Source organism: Carassius carassius, chromosome 21 (genome assembly GCF_963082965.1).
Source record: "Carassius carassius chromosome 21, fCarCar2.1, whole genome shotgun sequence".
Lineage (NCBI taxonomy): Eukaryota > Metazoa > Chordata > Actinopteri > Cypriniformes > Cyprinidae > Carassius > Carassius carassius.
In genome coordinates, this window is record NC_081775.1 from 17,790,766 (window position 1) to 17,809,864 (window position 19,099).

Here is a 19,099-nt window from a genome sequence, read left to right on the forward strand (position 1 = left end):
TTCACTGCCCCCTTACTTCGGCTGCTATGTGTCTGTTCCATAGAAATAGGATAAGTGCTCATGAAAAAAAAGCCTCTTTACCTGCTAGAAGCCTAAAATGGAAGAGAGATGATAAAAGCGGCATATAGTACAGGTCAAGGTTATCACAAACTTGTTCCCCGACAAAAAGGAAATGGGACTTGAAACCTTTATCAGTCTGTAGTGACATTCACACCACTGTATCAGCAAGAATCAATGTGACTTTATTGATAATCCTTTGTATTTTTTACATTTCTAATTGCATTTATTAATCTTATTCCTATGTATTTAGCTAGCACAACAGAAACATATGGATTTTAGTTGAAACTTAGGCTCAAAATAAAACAAAATAATATAAAGAAAATGAAGAAATATATGTGTAGGGTTTTTATTTTTGGATGCCAACTCTGCGCACATTTTACAGCACAGTATCATTTATATTTTCACATCTCTGAACTCAGAGTTGATCATCAGAGTTGATAGCATACTTGGATTTTTCTGAGTGGTATTTTTTTGAGATTTCAAAGGTCAGATGTTCCTTTGACTGTCACTTTCCTCCCAAGACCTTTCATTAAAGTGGAGAGCTTGACCTAACACCTGTAATCTTTCCTCATACCTTCTGTCGACAGCTTTAAATGAGTTGAAAGCACAAACAAAGGCACGGCAAATCGGTATAAAACCCTCCGAAATCCAGACATCTATGACCGGTGACCACTAGATCAACTGAAATTGGCATTGGGTTGAAAGCTTGTTGAAATAAATGCACGGGTAATGGATTTAATTCTCTTTTTACTGGATGCAGGGTAACAATACCTTCCTTCATTGATGCTCCCATTACATGTCATCAGATCAGATCGCTAATGGGGGAAGTGTGTGTTTATGGAAGGCTGATGGGATGAAACGGCGGCAATTTGGCCATCATAGAAACTCTAAACCTCCTGGAACACAGAGCCTTTGAATGAAGAGAGGCAAAAGCCCAAACAAACAAATGAATCTTTATCTTTATTTTTTCTCATTTGAATTTCATAGATTCTCTCTGTGCTGCATGATGAAATGCACCACATGAAAATTGTACAGATAAAGAGAGGCTGCTATTGACTTAATTTTATTTATTTCTTTTTTTACAGATGGATAGGGATATGAATGTAGCATCTAGAGAGCTCAAGGTTAGAATTCACTATGCGTGGGGGAAGAACAGCCAGTCGTTTGTTACTGCTTTAAAGGATTAGTTCTCCCAAAAATGATACTTCTGTCATTATTTTCTTAAACCCATATGAGTTTCTTTTTTCTATGGAATACCTTCTGAAAAATTGTGCAGTTTGATTTCCCCCCATGCAGGTACATTGGGCACTGGATCTCTGAAGCTTCAAAAACATGAAACACAACGAATAACAAGAAACTTGAAACAACATGAAAGTATTATAAAAGTGGTCCATACTACTTGTGCGCTTTATTGCAAGTCTTCTGAAGCCATACTGTCTGATTTGTCATTAAGTATTGCAATCTGTAGTGTAGAAGATGCAATCAGTTTTTTCACTAAATTAACTGTAATTGATATGACTGATCATTGATAAATTAGACAAATACTGATACCTGAAAGACCTACTATTGATTTTCATTTGGTAATGAGTATTTGATGATTAATTCAACATTGTTCTTAAAAAGAATCACTATTTTAATGTTTTTGAAGTTAGTTATGCTCAACTAGGCTGCATTTATTTGATAAAAAAACAAGTAAAATGGAAATTTGTGGAGATTAAGTGCATTGTGAGTTCAACAAATCGAAATGCATTATTTGCAAATTGACTGTTAAGATATACATTTTGCACAATTTGTTATATGTAATACAATTATAGCCACTGGATGCCTTTATTGCTAAGAAATTGTCATCACACATACATTTATTTTATTACATTTAGATTTGGATATGTTTAGATATTATAAACGGCTGTCTTTATCTGTTTTTTGTTCAATTGTTTTGTTGTTCTTGTGTCAGTTATTGTTTTATTATTTCAGTCAAACCTATAAAACCCTTTACCTCAAACTACTGTACATTTAAAAGCCTGATCAGTGGCATAAAAGTAATCAGAATGCAGCTACTTGTTCCTTTGTTACTCATTAGCATGTGAACTTCCCCTTTAAATAACATGATGATCTGCCCTCTATGTGTATGACGCTGTTCCCATCAAGTGCTATTGGAAGCGAAATAATCAATTCAGCATTTCGACACTTTCATAAAGATGCATTAAATCCGACAAAGCGGTTTAATAAAGGATGTATTGATCTTGTGAATTAAAGCAATAAGCCCCAAGAAGCTGTGGTTCACAATGAACTTATCGACACGAAGCGGAGTGCCTAAAACTCTCTTAGCTGTTATAAAATCACTGTAAATCACGGCTTCATTGTATTTGCATTGTATTATTGTATTTATAAAACGGTTATTCCATATAAGTAGTAAGGTTTCACAGAGTAAAATAAAGTGTAATTATATAAATAAAAACAGTATTCTTCCAACAAACAATGTAGTTCCTAAGAAACGGTGTAGTTCCAACAAAGTGGTTGCCAAGCAACACACAGGTGTATGTTTGTAGTGTAATTTACAACAACTTTGAACTCGGCTCAGCCAATCAGAATCAAGGACCGGAACTATGTTTTATAATAGCAAATTTTACCACACCAATTATTATTAAAAAAAATTTTTCGTTTTAAATGGGAATATTACACAACACACTGATTCTTTAACAATGTATTGGTTGCACACCTTTTGGACCAATTGCACAACATGATTTCTCGATTGCCACAAATACTGCCTAAACAAAATACTAATTTTGTGCACTTTTTGGGGAGAGTCTTAAAAAATTATAAAGAATATCTATTTGGATTTGAGACTTTAGTCTTTGCTACTTTACAGATCTTCTTTATGCACCAAAAGCTTGTAACACTCCAAAGAGAAAGCAAAAATCTTCGCATCATATGACCCCATTAAATTGGTCTTTGAACTTATCTTTATTACATGGCACATAAAAAGCCTTACCTTGCCAAAGCACTGACAGAACCCATTGATCTAATGGGATTGTTGAGTGCTCCAAATACAAACTTTGCATACAACAATCAGAGGCAGCAATTGACAGCACTCTAATCCAATGGCAAATAGGCATCATCAGATTGAAAGTACTCTAGTCAAATGATGTTGGGGGATCCAGTGGGGCAGCAATAATATTTCAGGATGGCTGTGCCACTCTTTATCATAACAATGCTAAAATGTAGCACCAGTATGCACGCTCATTGGTGCCCCCTCCATCTGGTGGCACCCTAAGCAACCACCTACTGTGGCTTGCCTATGCATAGAAATGGTACTGTCTCACTTTTTTGGGGGGAATTATAAGACCCTGAAGTATTTTGTACATACATATACATACATATATATAGGCTATATTTCCATTTAAACACACTCACACGGTATCTGCTTCAGAGCATGATGTTGAGAATTTCACATCTCGATGTACTGCACAGCAGATCAAGAGCATTAGCAACACAAAAGTCTCCTTCGTGTGACTGGAAGTCGATTTCTACTGATTTTTGTACTCTGCTGCTCCTACACAACCCCTGACAGCAAACATCATGAGAGAAACAGCTATTCTGAACTCAGTGACCCCCCACGCACACACAGAGACATATGTTGCCTTACCGATCCGAAACACTTCGGTTTGACACCCTGCAGCTGTGGGTGATTATCATCATTCACCCTGGCTAATGGATTTAACCTCATTCCTCTGTCTGTCCCTTATCCTCTTCTCCCTCATCCTTTGTTCATTTTAATCAATGTTTCTGATCAGTATCCACAGAGCATGTTCACCTACTAACAGAGCAATAGAAGCAATGTTGAATAAAGACAGAGTCAACCATGTATTGGGGCAGAATGGTGAGTTTGGATCTATTCAAATGACGGCGTGAATTTTGAGTGTCATGTTAATTAAAGCTTGTGGTAACAACTGAAAGCCCTCATTAGCAGGGTGATTTTCTTCACAGCAACATAAGCGTGCTGAATGCATAGGTCCGTAACATAGGGAGCATATCTAAAAAAAAAACTACTACTGCAAGGCAAGAGGCTGATAAGGTACCAATACACAGAATTCGAGAGAGAGGGGGAATGAAAATGATATTTCAGGTGCATCTCTTATAAGTCGCTGTGTTGTAAAGCACACTAGAGATTTGTGTTTCTCTTTAAAGGTCATTTTGAATATGCTACTCCACTTAAAGGTCAAAACCATCTTATTAACACAAATAAATAAATCAATAAACAAACATCCATTCTCTGTAAATCCCCAATCCCCCAGCAGCCTCCTGTTTTTACAGAAGAAACACAAGTGTAAAACCTCAAAGTAATTTCAAAACAGACTCTGCCCTCATACGGTCCAAATCTCTCTCTCTTTAACGGCATTAAAACACAGATAAAACCCTGCCTGGATCTGACGTGGATGTTCCAGCACTGTGTTCAGGGCCAGATTAACAAATGGACCATGATGCAACTGAATCAGTGCTTGGACAATTTATGCAACACAAAATCTAATGTTTCACTGTAGGACACGCAACATAGGGTTCGCAGTCATTCAGACTCATTCACTCATATGCCAAAGGTTAATCCCGTAGCAAAGAAAAATCACAAAAGAGATGACATTAATATCTCAGTTGTTTCTCTTAGATAGCAATGTGATTATATGGTGAGCAAATGGAGCCAAGAGTCCCCTGCTGTAGAAATGTATTTTATAAAAATAAGAAAAAAACTTTGCACACAAAGTTTGCAATCAAAAAGATGAAGATTTCAAATATTTATCAAATTCTTCATGTTTGTTTGAATTAGACTTCACGTTGATTTTTATTGCACTGGACTCTCATTGTATGTCAACAGTCTCATTACTGTACTTTTTTAAAATTTCTTCTATGGAATTTTAAGAGACTTAATTGATTTTTCAGTAATGCTTGTGTTTAAATATCAGCTTTGTCTTTGTTTCCCCTAAACTTCCTAGGGATGCACTGATACTTCTCGCTAATATTACTAAACTTATAATTATTTACATTATAGCTGATAACCCGTAAATGCAAATGTAAAATGCTACAATGTCGTCTAGTAAAAACAAAAACACTAAAATCAATGGTTTAACATCAATCTAGGCATCACATTATAATTCACAGTATGAAATTATTTTTTTTATATTTGTAAAAGATTTATTTTACATTTAACAGTGTTATTAAATTATTAGTGTTTTAAAGATTAACTTTACATGAGTGTTAGGCAGCTAAGGTAATCTAATTTAACCTAACCCTTTAAATATCCAATATACCATTAAAGTGGTCATATGATGCTTTTTTAAAGATAATTATTTTGTGTATTTGGTTCAAAAGAATAAGTTTGATGACATGATTTAATGTTCAAAAAACACATAATGTTTTTAAATACTGTACATTATTGTAGGTCCTCTATGCCCCGCCTCTCTCAAATGTGTCATTTTATACAAAGTCCCTCCTGCTGACAAGCGCAGTCTGCTCTGATTGGCAAACTGACCCAGTGCATTAGCTGAACACCGCAAGCACTCATCGGAAATGCTCCTTTTCATAATCGTTAACTTCATCTTTCAATATAAATTTAAAGACAGTTAATAATGTCCTTAGTTTTACCATCAGTTCAAGCCCGAAAGGGGAACAGAGTAACATGACAGACACAGCGATGAAGCTCATATGTGTTTGCAGTACACAAGCCACAGACGGTTAAGACAGCTGACTCCACTGTGTGACCCAGTCTCTCTCTCTCTCTCTCAGACACACACACAAACACGCCCACACGCACACACACACAACGCTCAAAACTCTGCATTTGAACATTCAATACCCAGAGGTAGTAACGAGTTACATTTACTTCGTTACATTTACTTGAGTAATTTTTTGGGGTAACGAATACTTTTCGGAGTATATTTAAAGATGGGTACTTTATACTCTTACTTGAGTAAATTTTTGGGGAAAAATCTGTACTTTTACTTCGTTACTGTGGGCGACGCTGCTCTCAGTTACTTTATCTTAATGCAATAAATGTTATAAATGCTTCAGTTTATTCCAAACGCGCCGTCTACTTTTCTCTGGGCAATGAGCGATGCCCATTCGCGAATGATTCATTCTTTTGAGTCAATTCTGTTCAAAGGCTTGATCAAACCAATTAGCAAACGAGTGAATTGGTTCATGAATCAGTTTGAATGAGTCGTTCAGTTCCCTGCCGCACGCGCTGAGCGTCTGAAGTGGTTCACTCGGAGTTGTGACGTTTAAGAACAGAAAGAGCGTTGAAAACGTGGCTGGAACTGCACTAAATTGAAATCTGCAAAGGTTATTATTTGCTAGCGATGGAGATCCTTATTAGATGAACACCGCGTGTGCTGTCTACTGTTTAACAGGTAATAACTTGGGCTACATTCGATTACAGTACACGATACCACTGTGACATTAGTTTGTTGTACGTGTGTGGCTTATAACAGAGGGGAGTCAAGTTGAATGCAGCTTCCAAAAGACAAAAAATAGCCGATTAAGATTTTATTAATTTTAATACAATCACACTGGTGCAAGTACGTTCAGCGAGTCATATTATCAGCTGCTAAATTCAGATCTGTGATTGCTTGCTGGCGCTTTGCCAGAGATAGATGTGTTTATACAGCGCTGCGCATTATAACAAATCACACATGATTCTTTTGAGCTTATTATAGCATTGGCCAATCAGAGGCGTTCAGATGAGTCATCGCTAAAATGCCGGTGATTCCTTCACTCGCTCACTGACTGAATACCTCTTTCTGGCGAATTCTCTCGCAGGAACAACAAAGTGCAGATGTGTGTACGAATCTTTAATCAAGATATTGATTTCACAGTGTTAACAGTTTCAGTGATTTTAATGGGAGTTTCTGAGAGTGATTGAAATCTAGACTGTCAGTGAAAATTATCTTTAATAATGTAAATGTTATTTGCTCTCTTTCTGAACAATGAAAGATTAGTAGCAATAGTTATATCACATTAACTTTCAATGTTAAATTCACATTTAATATAAAGTCAGTCGTATTAAAAATATGTTATGGCATGACACCTATATCTGTTACTTAAGTAAACAGACAGGGTTTTATAATAAATTACATAAATTGGAGTAAAGGCTGATGAAATATATACATTTATACACGCACACATACATTACATACATTTTATCTATATATCTAAATAAAAATAGGCTCAGTATATATGACCCAAAGTAACTAGTAACTAACTACTTGAGTAGATTTTTTATCCGATACTCTTTTACTCTTACTCAAGTAACTATTAAAGACTAGTACTTTTACTTTTACTTGAGTTAATATTTCTAGAAGTATTTTTACTTTTACTTGAGTACAGTTTTTGGGTACTCTACCCACCTCTGTCAATAGCAAATACTTAAACTAATAACAAAACATACTGACAGTAGCTGATTCAGAAGTGCCAGATTGTCATAGAAAATTCAGAATTACCTCCTCTCCTAGGTTCACGAAACGGCCGTCCATAAAATTCGTTGCTGTTCTGTTGTAAGTAATCTTAAAGATTCCTAAATGCATCTACTTTCGGAAGGCCAAATAAAGTGATTTTGCTTTTGCCTAGATACACACGGCATCTCCCTGACATGGCTGCTTCAACACTAACTGCGGTACTGAAACCACGCCTTCTTTCTTTGCGTGAAATTTAGGCAGATTTAACAAAATATTTCCACATAGTGATGTAGACATATGGGGGCGTGTTAGAATGAGCTGTTTTAGAGGGGCGTGACAGAGTCTTAACTTTGATAAAGAATATCTCTTTGAATTTGAGACTTTAGTCTTTGCAACTTTACAGATCTTTTTCATGCACCAAGAGCTTGTAACTATCCAAAGAGAAGAGGAAAATTGAAATCACATCATATGACCTCTTTAAATAAATAAAATACACATTAAATAACTGACTAATAAACAATAGGGTTCAAATATAGCTTATCATGCATCCCTAAAATAAGTAAGAGCAATGTCCAAGCAATACAATTTTCTTTCACCCTCTCTTCTCTCTTGCAATCTTTTGTTTTACTTCAAGTCTTATCCAGCCGTCTTGCAAAGAGAAAACACAGAGCCATGAAATTCAACAGTAGAACAGCTAAATTAAATGTTACCGGTGTAAACAATACAGAGGAGGAGGAAAACACTTCAGATGACAGGACAGAGAAGAACAGTTAACCATTCACTCACAATATATGCTGGATATTTCTGATTAACTGATTTGATTATTGCTCTAATGAGGACTAGTTCTCCTAGCTGACATGCTGAGTGTTCATAGGGCAGCAGGTCCGTGTTTTATATGGTAATGCAATGTCTCAGTCTAACCAGAGAAGCTGAATTGCAGTGCTGTATTTCACTCTGACTGAGTGAGTTGGAGACCGCAATAATGTGCACATCAGTGTGAAAGAATCAATGAATAAAAGAAGCACCAGGCGTGAAAATAACACTACTGCATTGGTCAAGAGTACAGACGGGATGCCTCAGAATCAACAGGTGTGTTATGATGGGATACAAACCTGAACCGGCTGGCACAATCAACTGTGCAAAACTGCTGGGATGCGAAAATGAACCCTTATATTTGGATTGAGCTGAATGGGAAACACTCCCACACACAGGCAGTGAGAACACATGACGTCAGTGGGGTTGGAAATGTCATAGTGGTTTACATTGTTCAGCACATGTACCTGAGAACATTAGTCACAGTGACACACACTTCTGCAGCGTGTTTTATTGATGAGAAGAGTCTCTCTCGCTCTCATCTCAGGTCAAGTCTCAGATGCGAGTGGAGACTGGATCTCTGGTGTGAATGTAGTATTGTGTAATGGGATCTGCGCTATCCTGAAATCTATGTAAAAATAGCCAACACATTAACACAACAATAAGGACAATATGTAGGGTTATAGTTCAACATAATGCCCACAATGGCCTGTTAAGAGATTCGGTCATGCACATATACACAGATAGCTCTCAAACGAAAGCCTAAAGAAGTAATTATGTGTCTAACCATTTGTAATTCTACCTCAGAAAAAGACAGTCACCTGAACACAGACCCAACTGTATTCATCAATGACCAAACCATTTGGCAATGTAACATTCATGAGTTACTGTCCACAATAAGTGAAGTCCTTAATCTTGTTGTTTTGGGGTCACAGGGCTCACCGACCTCACACAGGTGCTTCAGCCAATGATCATCCATCTAAACAGGAAGTCAAAGACTGTTTTGACTTCAGCTCTGCTTTCAAAGCCACAGTGACACAGCAGCTACATATAGTAAATACAATAGTAGCTGTAGCAGCATATATATAGCTGATTACTCAAGTCATACACTATAATCACTCAAAATAATCACCTAAATTAATCCTCCACATTTTCTTAAAACCAACTGTGTCAAACGTCTATTCGCATCAGTCTTGAACACACAAATAAATGGTCTGTGAATTATGAGGGGCAGGGTTTAAGTAAATGGGGCTATACAGCTCTGCAGTTGCCTTCTGTTGTTAATGTGTGGGAGAAATGCTGAAGGATGTTCTTCTGCTTGCTTCACACATGCTTAAATATTAATTGGTGCATAATAGGGATGAATAAAGTCTTGCCTGGGGCAGCGAGTTAAATCCAAACCTACCGCTGCTTCAGGCAGGCATGACTGCAGTCAGCAATCATGGTCATTAGGGTTAGATGCTAATAGCAGTTAACTCAGAAAAGAAAGAAAATCCACAAGCTGCAGGGAAACGGATTCTCTTTCGATGAGGTGTAATGTTATACTGTAAACAGTTGTGTTTTTTTAAGTTGCACTTTGGTGGTTTAAAAAACCTTGTACATGGGTGTACTTAAAGGGATAGTTCACCCAAAAAAGAAAATTCTGTCATCATTTACTCACCCACATGATGCTCCAAATGTGTATGACTTACTTTATTGTGCATAACAATAAAAGTTATATGTACCCCTAATATTCTATTTTGAACCCCTTAGGGGTAAATAAGGTACAAAGTTGTCCCTTTAAGGTGGCACGCTCCTCTACCACTGAAGGTACAATTTCTGCACACAGTGATGGGTGGACTATCCCTTTAAGCCTTACCCTCTAAATTGCATGAGGGGTGTTACTTGATGTGCATTCAGGGTTAAAAAGTGTAAAAATATACAGAGAGAAGTCATTCGGAGACAAAATGACTCACCCCAGTGTTGTCATGGTTACAATGGTGTACCAGAAGGAGGCCGGGATGCTGGTGAACTTGCTGGACGAGGAGCCTTTCTCAGCGTAGAACATGACTGTGGCAAAGATGATGATGGCCATGGTGAGGGAGAAGAGGAGGAAACCGAGCTCGGATGCACAGCTCTTCAGCGTGTAGCCAAGGATCCGGAGACCCTGGGAGTGGCGGGAGAATTTAAAGATCCGGAAGACGCGGAACACCCGTAGCGTGACAAAAGCTCCGCTTACGTCCTCGTTGTTGGTCATGACGAGCCCAATGTAATACGGCAAGATGGCCACCACATCGATAATGCTCATCACGCTTCTCATGAAGCGGTACCTGCTGGGCGCCGCGAACAGTCGCATCAGATACTCCACCGTAAAGATCATTACGCAAGCTGTGTCCATGCAGAAAAACGCCTCTGTGTAGCGCTCACCGCAAGGGATGTCTCTCTGGTTCGGCATATAACCGCAAGGAACCGTTTCAACCACGTTGGTGATGACAGATATGGCGATGAAGAATCCGGTTACATAGTAGAAAACCAGCGCCATGGTGCTAGTGTGTGGGTTCTCAAAGGCCCTCCACATGGTCTCGCGGAAAGTCATGTTGGGGAGTTTGCTGTCTTTGTTGTCCTCAAGGTCATCCATAAGACGCTCCACGTTCTCCCTCTTGCGGTCCTTGTACTCTTCATAACAGCAGTCGCTGATGATTTCGGGAATGATTCCAAAGAATGCCAGCTCCTCGTCGTAAGCAGAGATGCACTCATAGCGTGGGTAGTGCAGCTTTCCTGTGCGGTAGAAGTTAAGAATACTTCTGAAAACATCCGGATCTCGGTCAAAGAAATACTCCCTAGTTTCCTCATTGAAGAAGAATTCTTTTTCAGAGCTCCCCAGGAGTGTATCAGGGTAACGGTCTAGCGTGTTGCGCCAGGTCTGGAAGCGTCGTCCACTGACGTTGAGGATAATAAGTTCGTCCTGATGCTTGTTCTTATTAGACGGTGCGACGGGCATGGGCAGGTTGGCCACGGGCATCCATCCTATGGCCGCCGCCCGAGCAAAGGGGAGCCAGGCTGCCACTCCAGCAGCCATGGGGACTCCGGCTGGGGTCGAGGGGACCAGATCAAACACCTTCACAACCAGCTTGACATTAGATTAGACCCCATCTACATAGAGAGAGACAGGAAGATGGGAAGATAGGAGCGAGTGAGAGGTTGGCAAATGTGGGAGGACAGGAAGAGGAAAGAGTTCCAGTGGGAGAGAGTGAGACAGATGTGAAATGGGAGTGAAAAGATGGCAAGAACGAACAGGATGCCAGAAGAATAGAGAGGCAGAGGTAAAGGGGAAGCAATCCTGTAGAGTACAGTAAAAAGAAGTACAGAAAAACAAAAATACAAGATATGGACAGGAAAGAACGGGCAAAAAATGGTAGACTCTATCAGACCTCAAACATTAAACCTATTATTTAGAATCACGCTTTTTCCCTCAAAGCAAAGTACAAAATAGATAAAACAGCAAAACAAGACAGTTGTCTATTTTTATCATTCATAGCCCATAATTTGCATTAAAGGGTGCAGATAAAACAATGCATATATTCTGACACTAATATATTGTATTCTAACATACTGTGACTCTGCAATAATAGTATAGTTTTAAAGACTATTGAATAACATCTGTTTTACCAGACAGGTTTTACCATGTCTGTTTTTATAGTAACAGCCAACATACAACATTATAGAACACATGCATCATGACAATTCGTAAAGAAAGCTGATTTTAAAACTATTTATTCTCAGCTCATGTAAGAGAGACCCCAGAGGGTAAGAGACGGTTTGTGCTCGAGACACAGTGCCCTTCAGCAACTGCAGTTAGAAACAGATGCGAACCTGTTGAGTTTAATGCAAAACAATAAAACGCCACGAAATATCGGTCGCTAAACACTGACAGTGCTGTAGGCTAGTTCGTACTTTACGAGCATCAAGACGGGCACTGTTAACACTTTTACTGCTGTTATCCGCAGCTGCGCCTTAATAAATATAGTATAATATGAACAAGGCTAATCAATAGTATTGTTATTACAGTAATTATAATAATGATAATAATTATTAGTATTAATGGTCCAAATGGTAAAACACAGCAAACTCGTTTTCAACAGTTGAATTTTTAGTTACTTACCCATGAAAAATCTTTGAACTTTTCATTCATTCAGCTACATTTATGACATTTCCTCCTGACATCACTTCGAAACTGTTCGCCGAAACATCCGCACATTAATGATGAAAAGAGAAAACAAAAACCCTGGTGAAAGAAAAAAACAAGTGACTAACCAGCGTAATTGGGAGCGGTGAAAAATAATACTTTATTATTTTTTTTTCTGGGTCCCTCAGTCACATCCTGCGCTGTTTAATGATCCATTTGCTCGGACGGGCAGAAATGCCGCACCGACAGCTCGCGCGCTCGAAGTGACTTCCCCGAGGATGCTCGACTGATGGATAGAGGTGGTAGTCTTTTTCCAACCTCTCTCTCTCTCTCTCTCTCTCTCTCTCGTTTTCTTTCTCTCTCTCTTCTCTACATACACCAGCACACTCCCTTTCTCCCGCCCCGAGGTCTCTCCGCTACCAGGTCTCGCGCTCTCTAGTTAGAAGCTGCGCGCACGATCCGTGTTCGTGGAGCAGAGAGAGCGCGAGACGCACAGAGGCAGTATATACTCGCTTTCGCACCACTCACACTGTTTGACAGCGAGCTGATTTCACCTTACTTTATAGTGGGCTCACCCTGCTTGCCGCAGCTGTGTTACCTGAAAACAATATAAAAATGACGACGAGGTAATTGATTTGCAAAGTCATTCGCAGCCCAGGTTTTAGCTATCCATATTCTAAAATGACATTTAAAACACCCTGTACGACTTCTCGATCATTTTATTCGTTATGCTAAATTTAAGAAAAGCTTAAATCAGAAAGTATTAAGGCAGATGTATCAGAAGTAAGCTAAACTGTAAGGATTAAAAAAAGATTTGTGCATGTGTAACTTTAAATGTAAAAAAGATAATGTTCATCTGAGTGTTATGGTGGTCTCGCTCAGCCAGACCTCTGACTAGACTTCAAAAGGTCGGGTCGATAGCTTATTTTAGCCAACAGCCGCCCACTTATACAGAAAGAGCTGTTTGAGTGATGTGGGTCCCAATCAATCACACTTCGTTTTGCTTATGCATGTTAGGTATGAGGGTTTTTGAATTATTTTGTAAGGCAATTATAGGCTGATATTCAAAAAATACTGAAATAATGACGCAGCTGTAACTGTCACCCCCCATTTTTTAAATAGGCATTGTATGTGCACTATCCAAACTAAAATTACTGTAATTTATGAACACTTTGGAATATAAACATAAGGTTGGTCTCTTTTTAAAGAAGAAAATTAGCAGATTAGTAGAATTTCTTCAAAAAATTGAAGTATCAAAAAGTTATAGAAGTTTAAATGTACTGATAATAATATGCGCTATATTTATTTTATTTTATTTATTATAAATATTTTACATAACAGGTTTTACTCTAAAATTGGTAAAAAATTGGTAAAGCCTTGTGTCTAAATAAGTTATGTTATAAATTTGAAGTTGATATGAAAAAAAATGAGGTTCCTGTGAGATTTTATTTAGGGCGTCATACCACACACAGCCACTAGGAGTCATCAAAACTATTTTGAATTTTGCTTAACGAATTTTTCTCTAGATTTCTCTGTGAATTTTGCTTCTATCTCATAATAACTACCAAATATGAAATCCTGAGACTCAGACCTTTCCAATGATATGTTTGTTGCCAAGATTATAAAAAGTTTTGGTTCTAGAAGACCGTAATGCATTATGTTTTATGACACTTGACCCTGCCCACTAAGGGGGAGGTGACCGCCATTCGATTTTAAAGTACCATTTCCATGGTAAAGCAATGTCCGATTTCAAAATGGTTCATTCACAGGATGAATCTTGGGCTTCTAAGCTTTCAAATGATAAATGGGTTATGATGATTACTAAAAGATTTTATAGAGAAAAAGACAACAACGAGTGCCAAGCGTCCCACAGGTGGGACGGTGACAGTTATGGGGTTAAGAAATAGCCGAAAATGTGTAAATACTAGGCCTATTATGTTGTGGAAAAATAAGTAAACAATTCATAAAACAAATCATTCTCTCTAGTTTAATTGCTATTAAGTGCCTCAGGCAAAACTTATTATCTTTTAAAGATTTGATGTCACTGTCTTGACAAACTTTGGAAAATCCAGTGATTATTTTGCTTGTATCCTGGAATAATAATTCTGTGGGCATTCGTGCATTCATAATTATCCTTCTGCTGTCATTTAATAGCAATTAATTTGTGTTTTTGTACCAAAATCTTAACCAGTCCTGCAAATTAATGAGCAAACACAAAGTTATATGCACTGCTGTTCTCCAGGCCCAAAATCAGGCCACTGGAACTTCATTTCCGTTCTCTTCATATTGTGTACGTATGAATTATTTATATCCTTCTTTTTTTCTCTCCTTCAAACGTGGCTCAATGGATGAGTCCTCAGCAGTTATCAGCTTTGGAAATCCTTGATGGATTTAGCGTGCTGGCGTGCCTTGTGATGGAAGCGTGTTGTTGAGTGTGGAGCGGGTTCTGATATGTGTATCCACAGATTCGCTGCTTCAGTAAGCAAAATAAAGCCTAATTAACTCTGCTGGGACTCTTAGCTCTCAAAGTGGGCCTGAAGGTTCTGAAGAATACCAATAAACTCAGATCAGTGGCGACAGTGTAAAAATGCACCCTAATGCATACTTTTTCAGTTGAGTAAACTGCGGTACTTTTTCTAAAAGCACTCACTTAACTTGACACTGGCGAAGAAATACAACTACACAAAATATCTTTGTAATACACTTATTAGTTCCTGAAGTATTTATAAAGCCTGTAGTCTAGTGTAACTTTTTTCGGACAGACACAAGAAGGCAATATCAGAGTAAGGAAAGAGTTTTGCCTGAAGGCCCCTCTAAAATATCCTGTCAAAGAGAATAGACTGATCAATAGCATCCAACAATGTGTTTAAATTTACAATCACAGGCATGGAAACACGTCCACTGTCTGCGGTTAGAAGGAAACCAACCATTAATCAATTTAACTACAGCCGTTTCAGTGTTCTGACAGGGAGCAAACTCAGACTGCAGTAATACACCTAATTACAGGCTGTGTAAATGATCGTGGTAATATCATTTAATGTTTTAATGTAAATAGTAAATGTAAGGTTAGGTGATGGGTCCAGCGAGGGTGTGACTGATGTTTTAGCTTCCTCTGAAGATGTATATTCAGGCTCTTTCCTTCAGTAGGAAGTTTTAAGGAAGAAGTAAGGTGAGCAAACTCGGTTCAGTTGTCTCCTCTAACCTCGCTGTGAACACACCAGGGGCCTGTCGTAGACAGATCGGTCACTTTTAGTGCTCTGCTGAGAGTGACACATCAGAGCAACGGAGTGCAGTTCAGTTGTGATTCATGCTGATGTGCATTTAGCTCTGAGTCACAAATTCATAAATTCAGATTTTTACATCACAGTGGGCAAAGTGAGACACAAATAGTGCCCTCAAAATACAGTGCTAAATTAGTGCACTAGTGTATGTATGTGTGTGTGTGTGTATATATATATATATAAAAAATAATTTATTCCTGTGATGCAAAGCTGAATTTTCATCATCATTACTCCAGCCTTCAGTGTCACATGTAACATCCAGTCTATCACATGATCATTTAGAAATCATTCATGATTTATTATGAGTGTTGGAAACAGTTCTGCTGTCTAATATATTTGATGAATAAAAGGTTAAAACGAACTGCATTTATTCAAAATAAAAAAAAATTCTAATAATATTCTAATAATATATTTTCTTTACTATCACTTTTTATCAATTTAACACATCCTTGCTGAATAAAAGTATTGATTTTATTTAAAAAGAAGAAAGAATTACTGACCCCAAATTACTGACCACTAGTGTATATTGTTATTACAAAATATTTATATTTTAAAAACATAGCTTTTTTTATTTATTTGTTATTCATCAAAGTATCCTAAAAAAGTATCACATGTTCTGAAAAAAATATTAAGCAGCAGAAATGTTTCCAACTTTGATAATGAATCATCATATTAGAATAATTTCTAAAGGATCATGTGATAATGATCCTAAAAATTCAGCTTTGCATCACAGAAATAAATGATAATTTAAAGTATAATACATTTAAAAACAATTATTTTAAATTGTCATAATATATCACAATATTAATTTTTTTTTCTGTATTATTGATCAAATAAATGCAGGCTTGATGAGCAGAAGAAACTTCTTTCAAAAACATTAAAAATAGTAATGTTTCCAAACTTTTTGTCTGTACTGTATATATATATGTTTACTGTTATAAATGTTATAAATATTTACTGGTGGTGGTTGAGGAGAGACCGCCCACATGATTATAAAGCGCTTTGGGTGTAAAACAATACACAATAAAGCACTATATAATTCATTCATTCATTCATTCATTCATTCCCAAGAGTGCTCGCTTCATTCATTCATTTTATTATGCCTTCATAACCTTTTTGGATCTTTTAAGTTTTGAGTTTTAAAATATCTTAGTTTGTGTGTCAAATATTAATCAAAGTCATTTGGAATGACTTGAGGGTGATTGCATTAAGATTTTCATTTTTGGCAGAACTATAACTTTATTAATTTTATTTGTGAATATGAGGTAGGGTAAAGGATATAAAATATAATTAGCTCAGTATAAAAACAGTCTAAATCAGTTGAAAGTCTCCTCTATGGTAGAAAACGTGTGTGTGTGTTCTTAAAGCGAGGAGTAGAGCAGATATCCATCAAAATGGCTAAATCTGTTTTGAAATGTCATGCCTTTTACAGTATATGCCAACTTTCAAGCACTAGACCCTAAAATTTTATTTGGAAATTTCCATAAAGGTTGCTAAGTTCAGTTGAATAAAAACATTTCAGCATGATAACTTATCTCCCTCTCACAGATCTTCATTATGGCAGTGTTTCTCAAGCTTTTTTTTGACTTACGTACCCCATAGCCCTTTATAGGTCTTTATAGACAGAAAACCAGAAATATATTCATCGATAGACTTCATATCCTTCAGCACAATTATTAATATCATTAAAGTGGCCATATTACAAAGATTCACTAAAGGAGTCGATACTGTGGGTACTGAAAAACAGGCTCATCAAATACCTTCTTTTCTGATTAATGAGACACCTGTGCTTGTTTGCCAAAGTTTTGACAATTTTATTTAAATCAAATACAATTAAGTAATCATTTCTGGTTTTATAGGCTTATGAAAGATTTGTTAAATGTTTTTGAAATAATTGTTTTATGCTTATAGTACCAAAGATGCACTGTATGATGATGCAAATTGCAATACAGTAATATTGTGAAATTTCATTACAATTTTAAATGACTTTTTTTTTTTTTTAAATGTTGTAAAATGTAATTTATTATTTTGATGGCAAAGCTTGGCAAATTTTGAAAAATGTTGTGATGTTTAGATTTTTTTTGTGGATACTATATCTTTTTTTTAAATGTTTTTCCAGGATTCCTTGATGAACAGAAAATTCAAAAGAACAGCATTCATTAAAAATAGATTTATTTTCCAACATAACATAAAAAATAAAATGACAAATCCAAGCATTTGACTGGTAAGTGACGTTTATTTTTACCCATCAGTCCATATATACAGTACATCCTTGTATATGGACTCTATTGGTGTGACATTAAACAATTTCATCTGTTCATATAAATGGTCATGTTAGCCATGACATTGTTGTGTCACATTGTATCTTTTTTAATGCATGCCCTGTTTCCACATTGCATAAGTCAGAATAACCTCTGTGTGACCTTCAGGCTGTAATTCGTGTTTCTCAGCAGAGATCTGGGGACATAAAGCTTTGATCATATGCAGCTATATTAATAGGTGCGTATGTGCTGTGCGTCTCTCTGATAACTGAAGTACAGTGATGTTCCCCGCTGTGAGGCTGAATAAATAAGCTGCAGGGAGACCATAGGAGCCACAGCTGTGGCGAGTCTGTTAAAGGTTACTGTATTCAAGGCCCAAAGGCACTGCGTAAGTGTGTATATTAGTGTGCAATCAAGAGTGTGTGTGTTTCTCCACGTACACGTGTTGATTTGCGTCAGCGCAAAAAAGCTGTTTTGGCACCCAGGTGCACGTCGTACGCGGCTCCTCCTCTCTTCCCAGACCCAGACCACACACGTGCGTGTATACACATATACGGTGCGTTAACCTCTTGAACAGCAGAACAGTATGCTGAGGACCCTTTGCTGGCTTTCTTACTCTATAAGGGGAGAAAGCAGAGGCAGAACTGGCCCTCTGTAAACACACATATCACTCTTGTCATACGAAATGGAAAATTTTGTCCTGTCACACAACCAATAAGCTGACCCAACATTACCTCGACTTCATGAGTCTCAAAGCTCCATAAACAGCACAGCACCGCCGGCACCGCACAGACTTCCTCTCCTAAAACATCATATATGTAAACTACTCAGAACTGCTGATGACCAAATATAATCTAGTGCAATTCAGTGAAACCCTGCATGACATAAGTCACAAGCTCATGTAGTATCCATAACAACAAACCAGAAACTGGGGTGGGGATCACTAATGTTTCTTTTCTTGCACTGTCCGTGATGTTTTAGCATCCAATTCACTCAAGGAATTATGCAAATCGGATCATGGCACAAACAGACCCAAAATATTAGTAATTAATTAAATTTAGAAGCTGTAATTCTTAA

At 37.4% G+C, this 19,099-nt stretch overlaps 1 protein-coding gene across 3 annotated transcripts in view; it reads right to left on the reverse strand.

Moving 5' to 3' along the window:
- Positions 1–13,070, reverse strand: part of LOC132097681 (potassium voltage-gated channel subfamily D member 3-like) — a 92,551-nt gene extending 79,481 nt beyond the window's left edge. The window contains exons 1-2 of one of the 3 annotated variants that reach the window (XM_059503553.1): positions 12,457–13,070; positions 10,271–11,447 (exon numbers count right to left, since the gene is read on the reverse strand). In XM_059503553.1, coding sequence (XP_059359536.1) covers positions 10,271–11,373 — 1,103 coding nt within the window. In that variant the 5' untranslated portion in view covers positions 11,374–11,447; positions 12,457–13,070. The remainder of the gene's footprint in view (positions 1–10,270; positions 11,448–12,456) is intronic. The other 2 variants (XM_059503552.1, XM_059503551.1) reach the window with 2 other exon arrangements.
- Between the last annotated feature and the right edge of the window lie 6,029 nt (positions 13,071–19,099).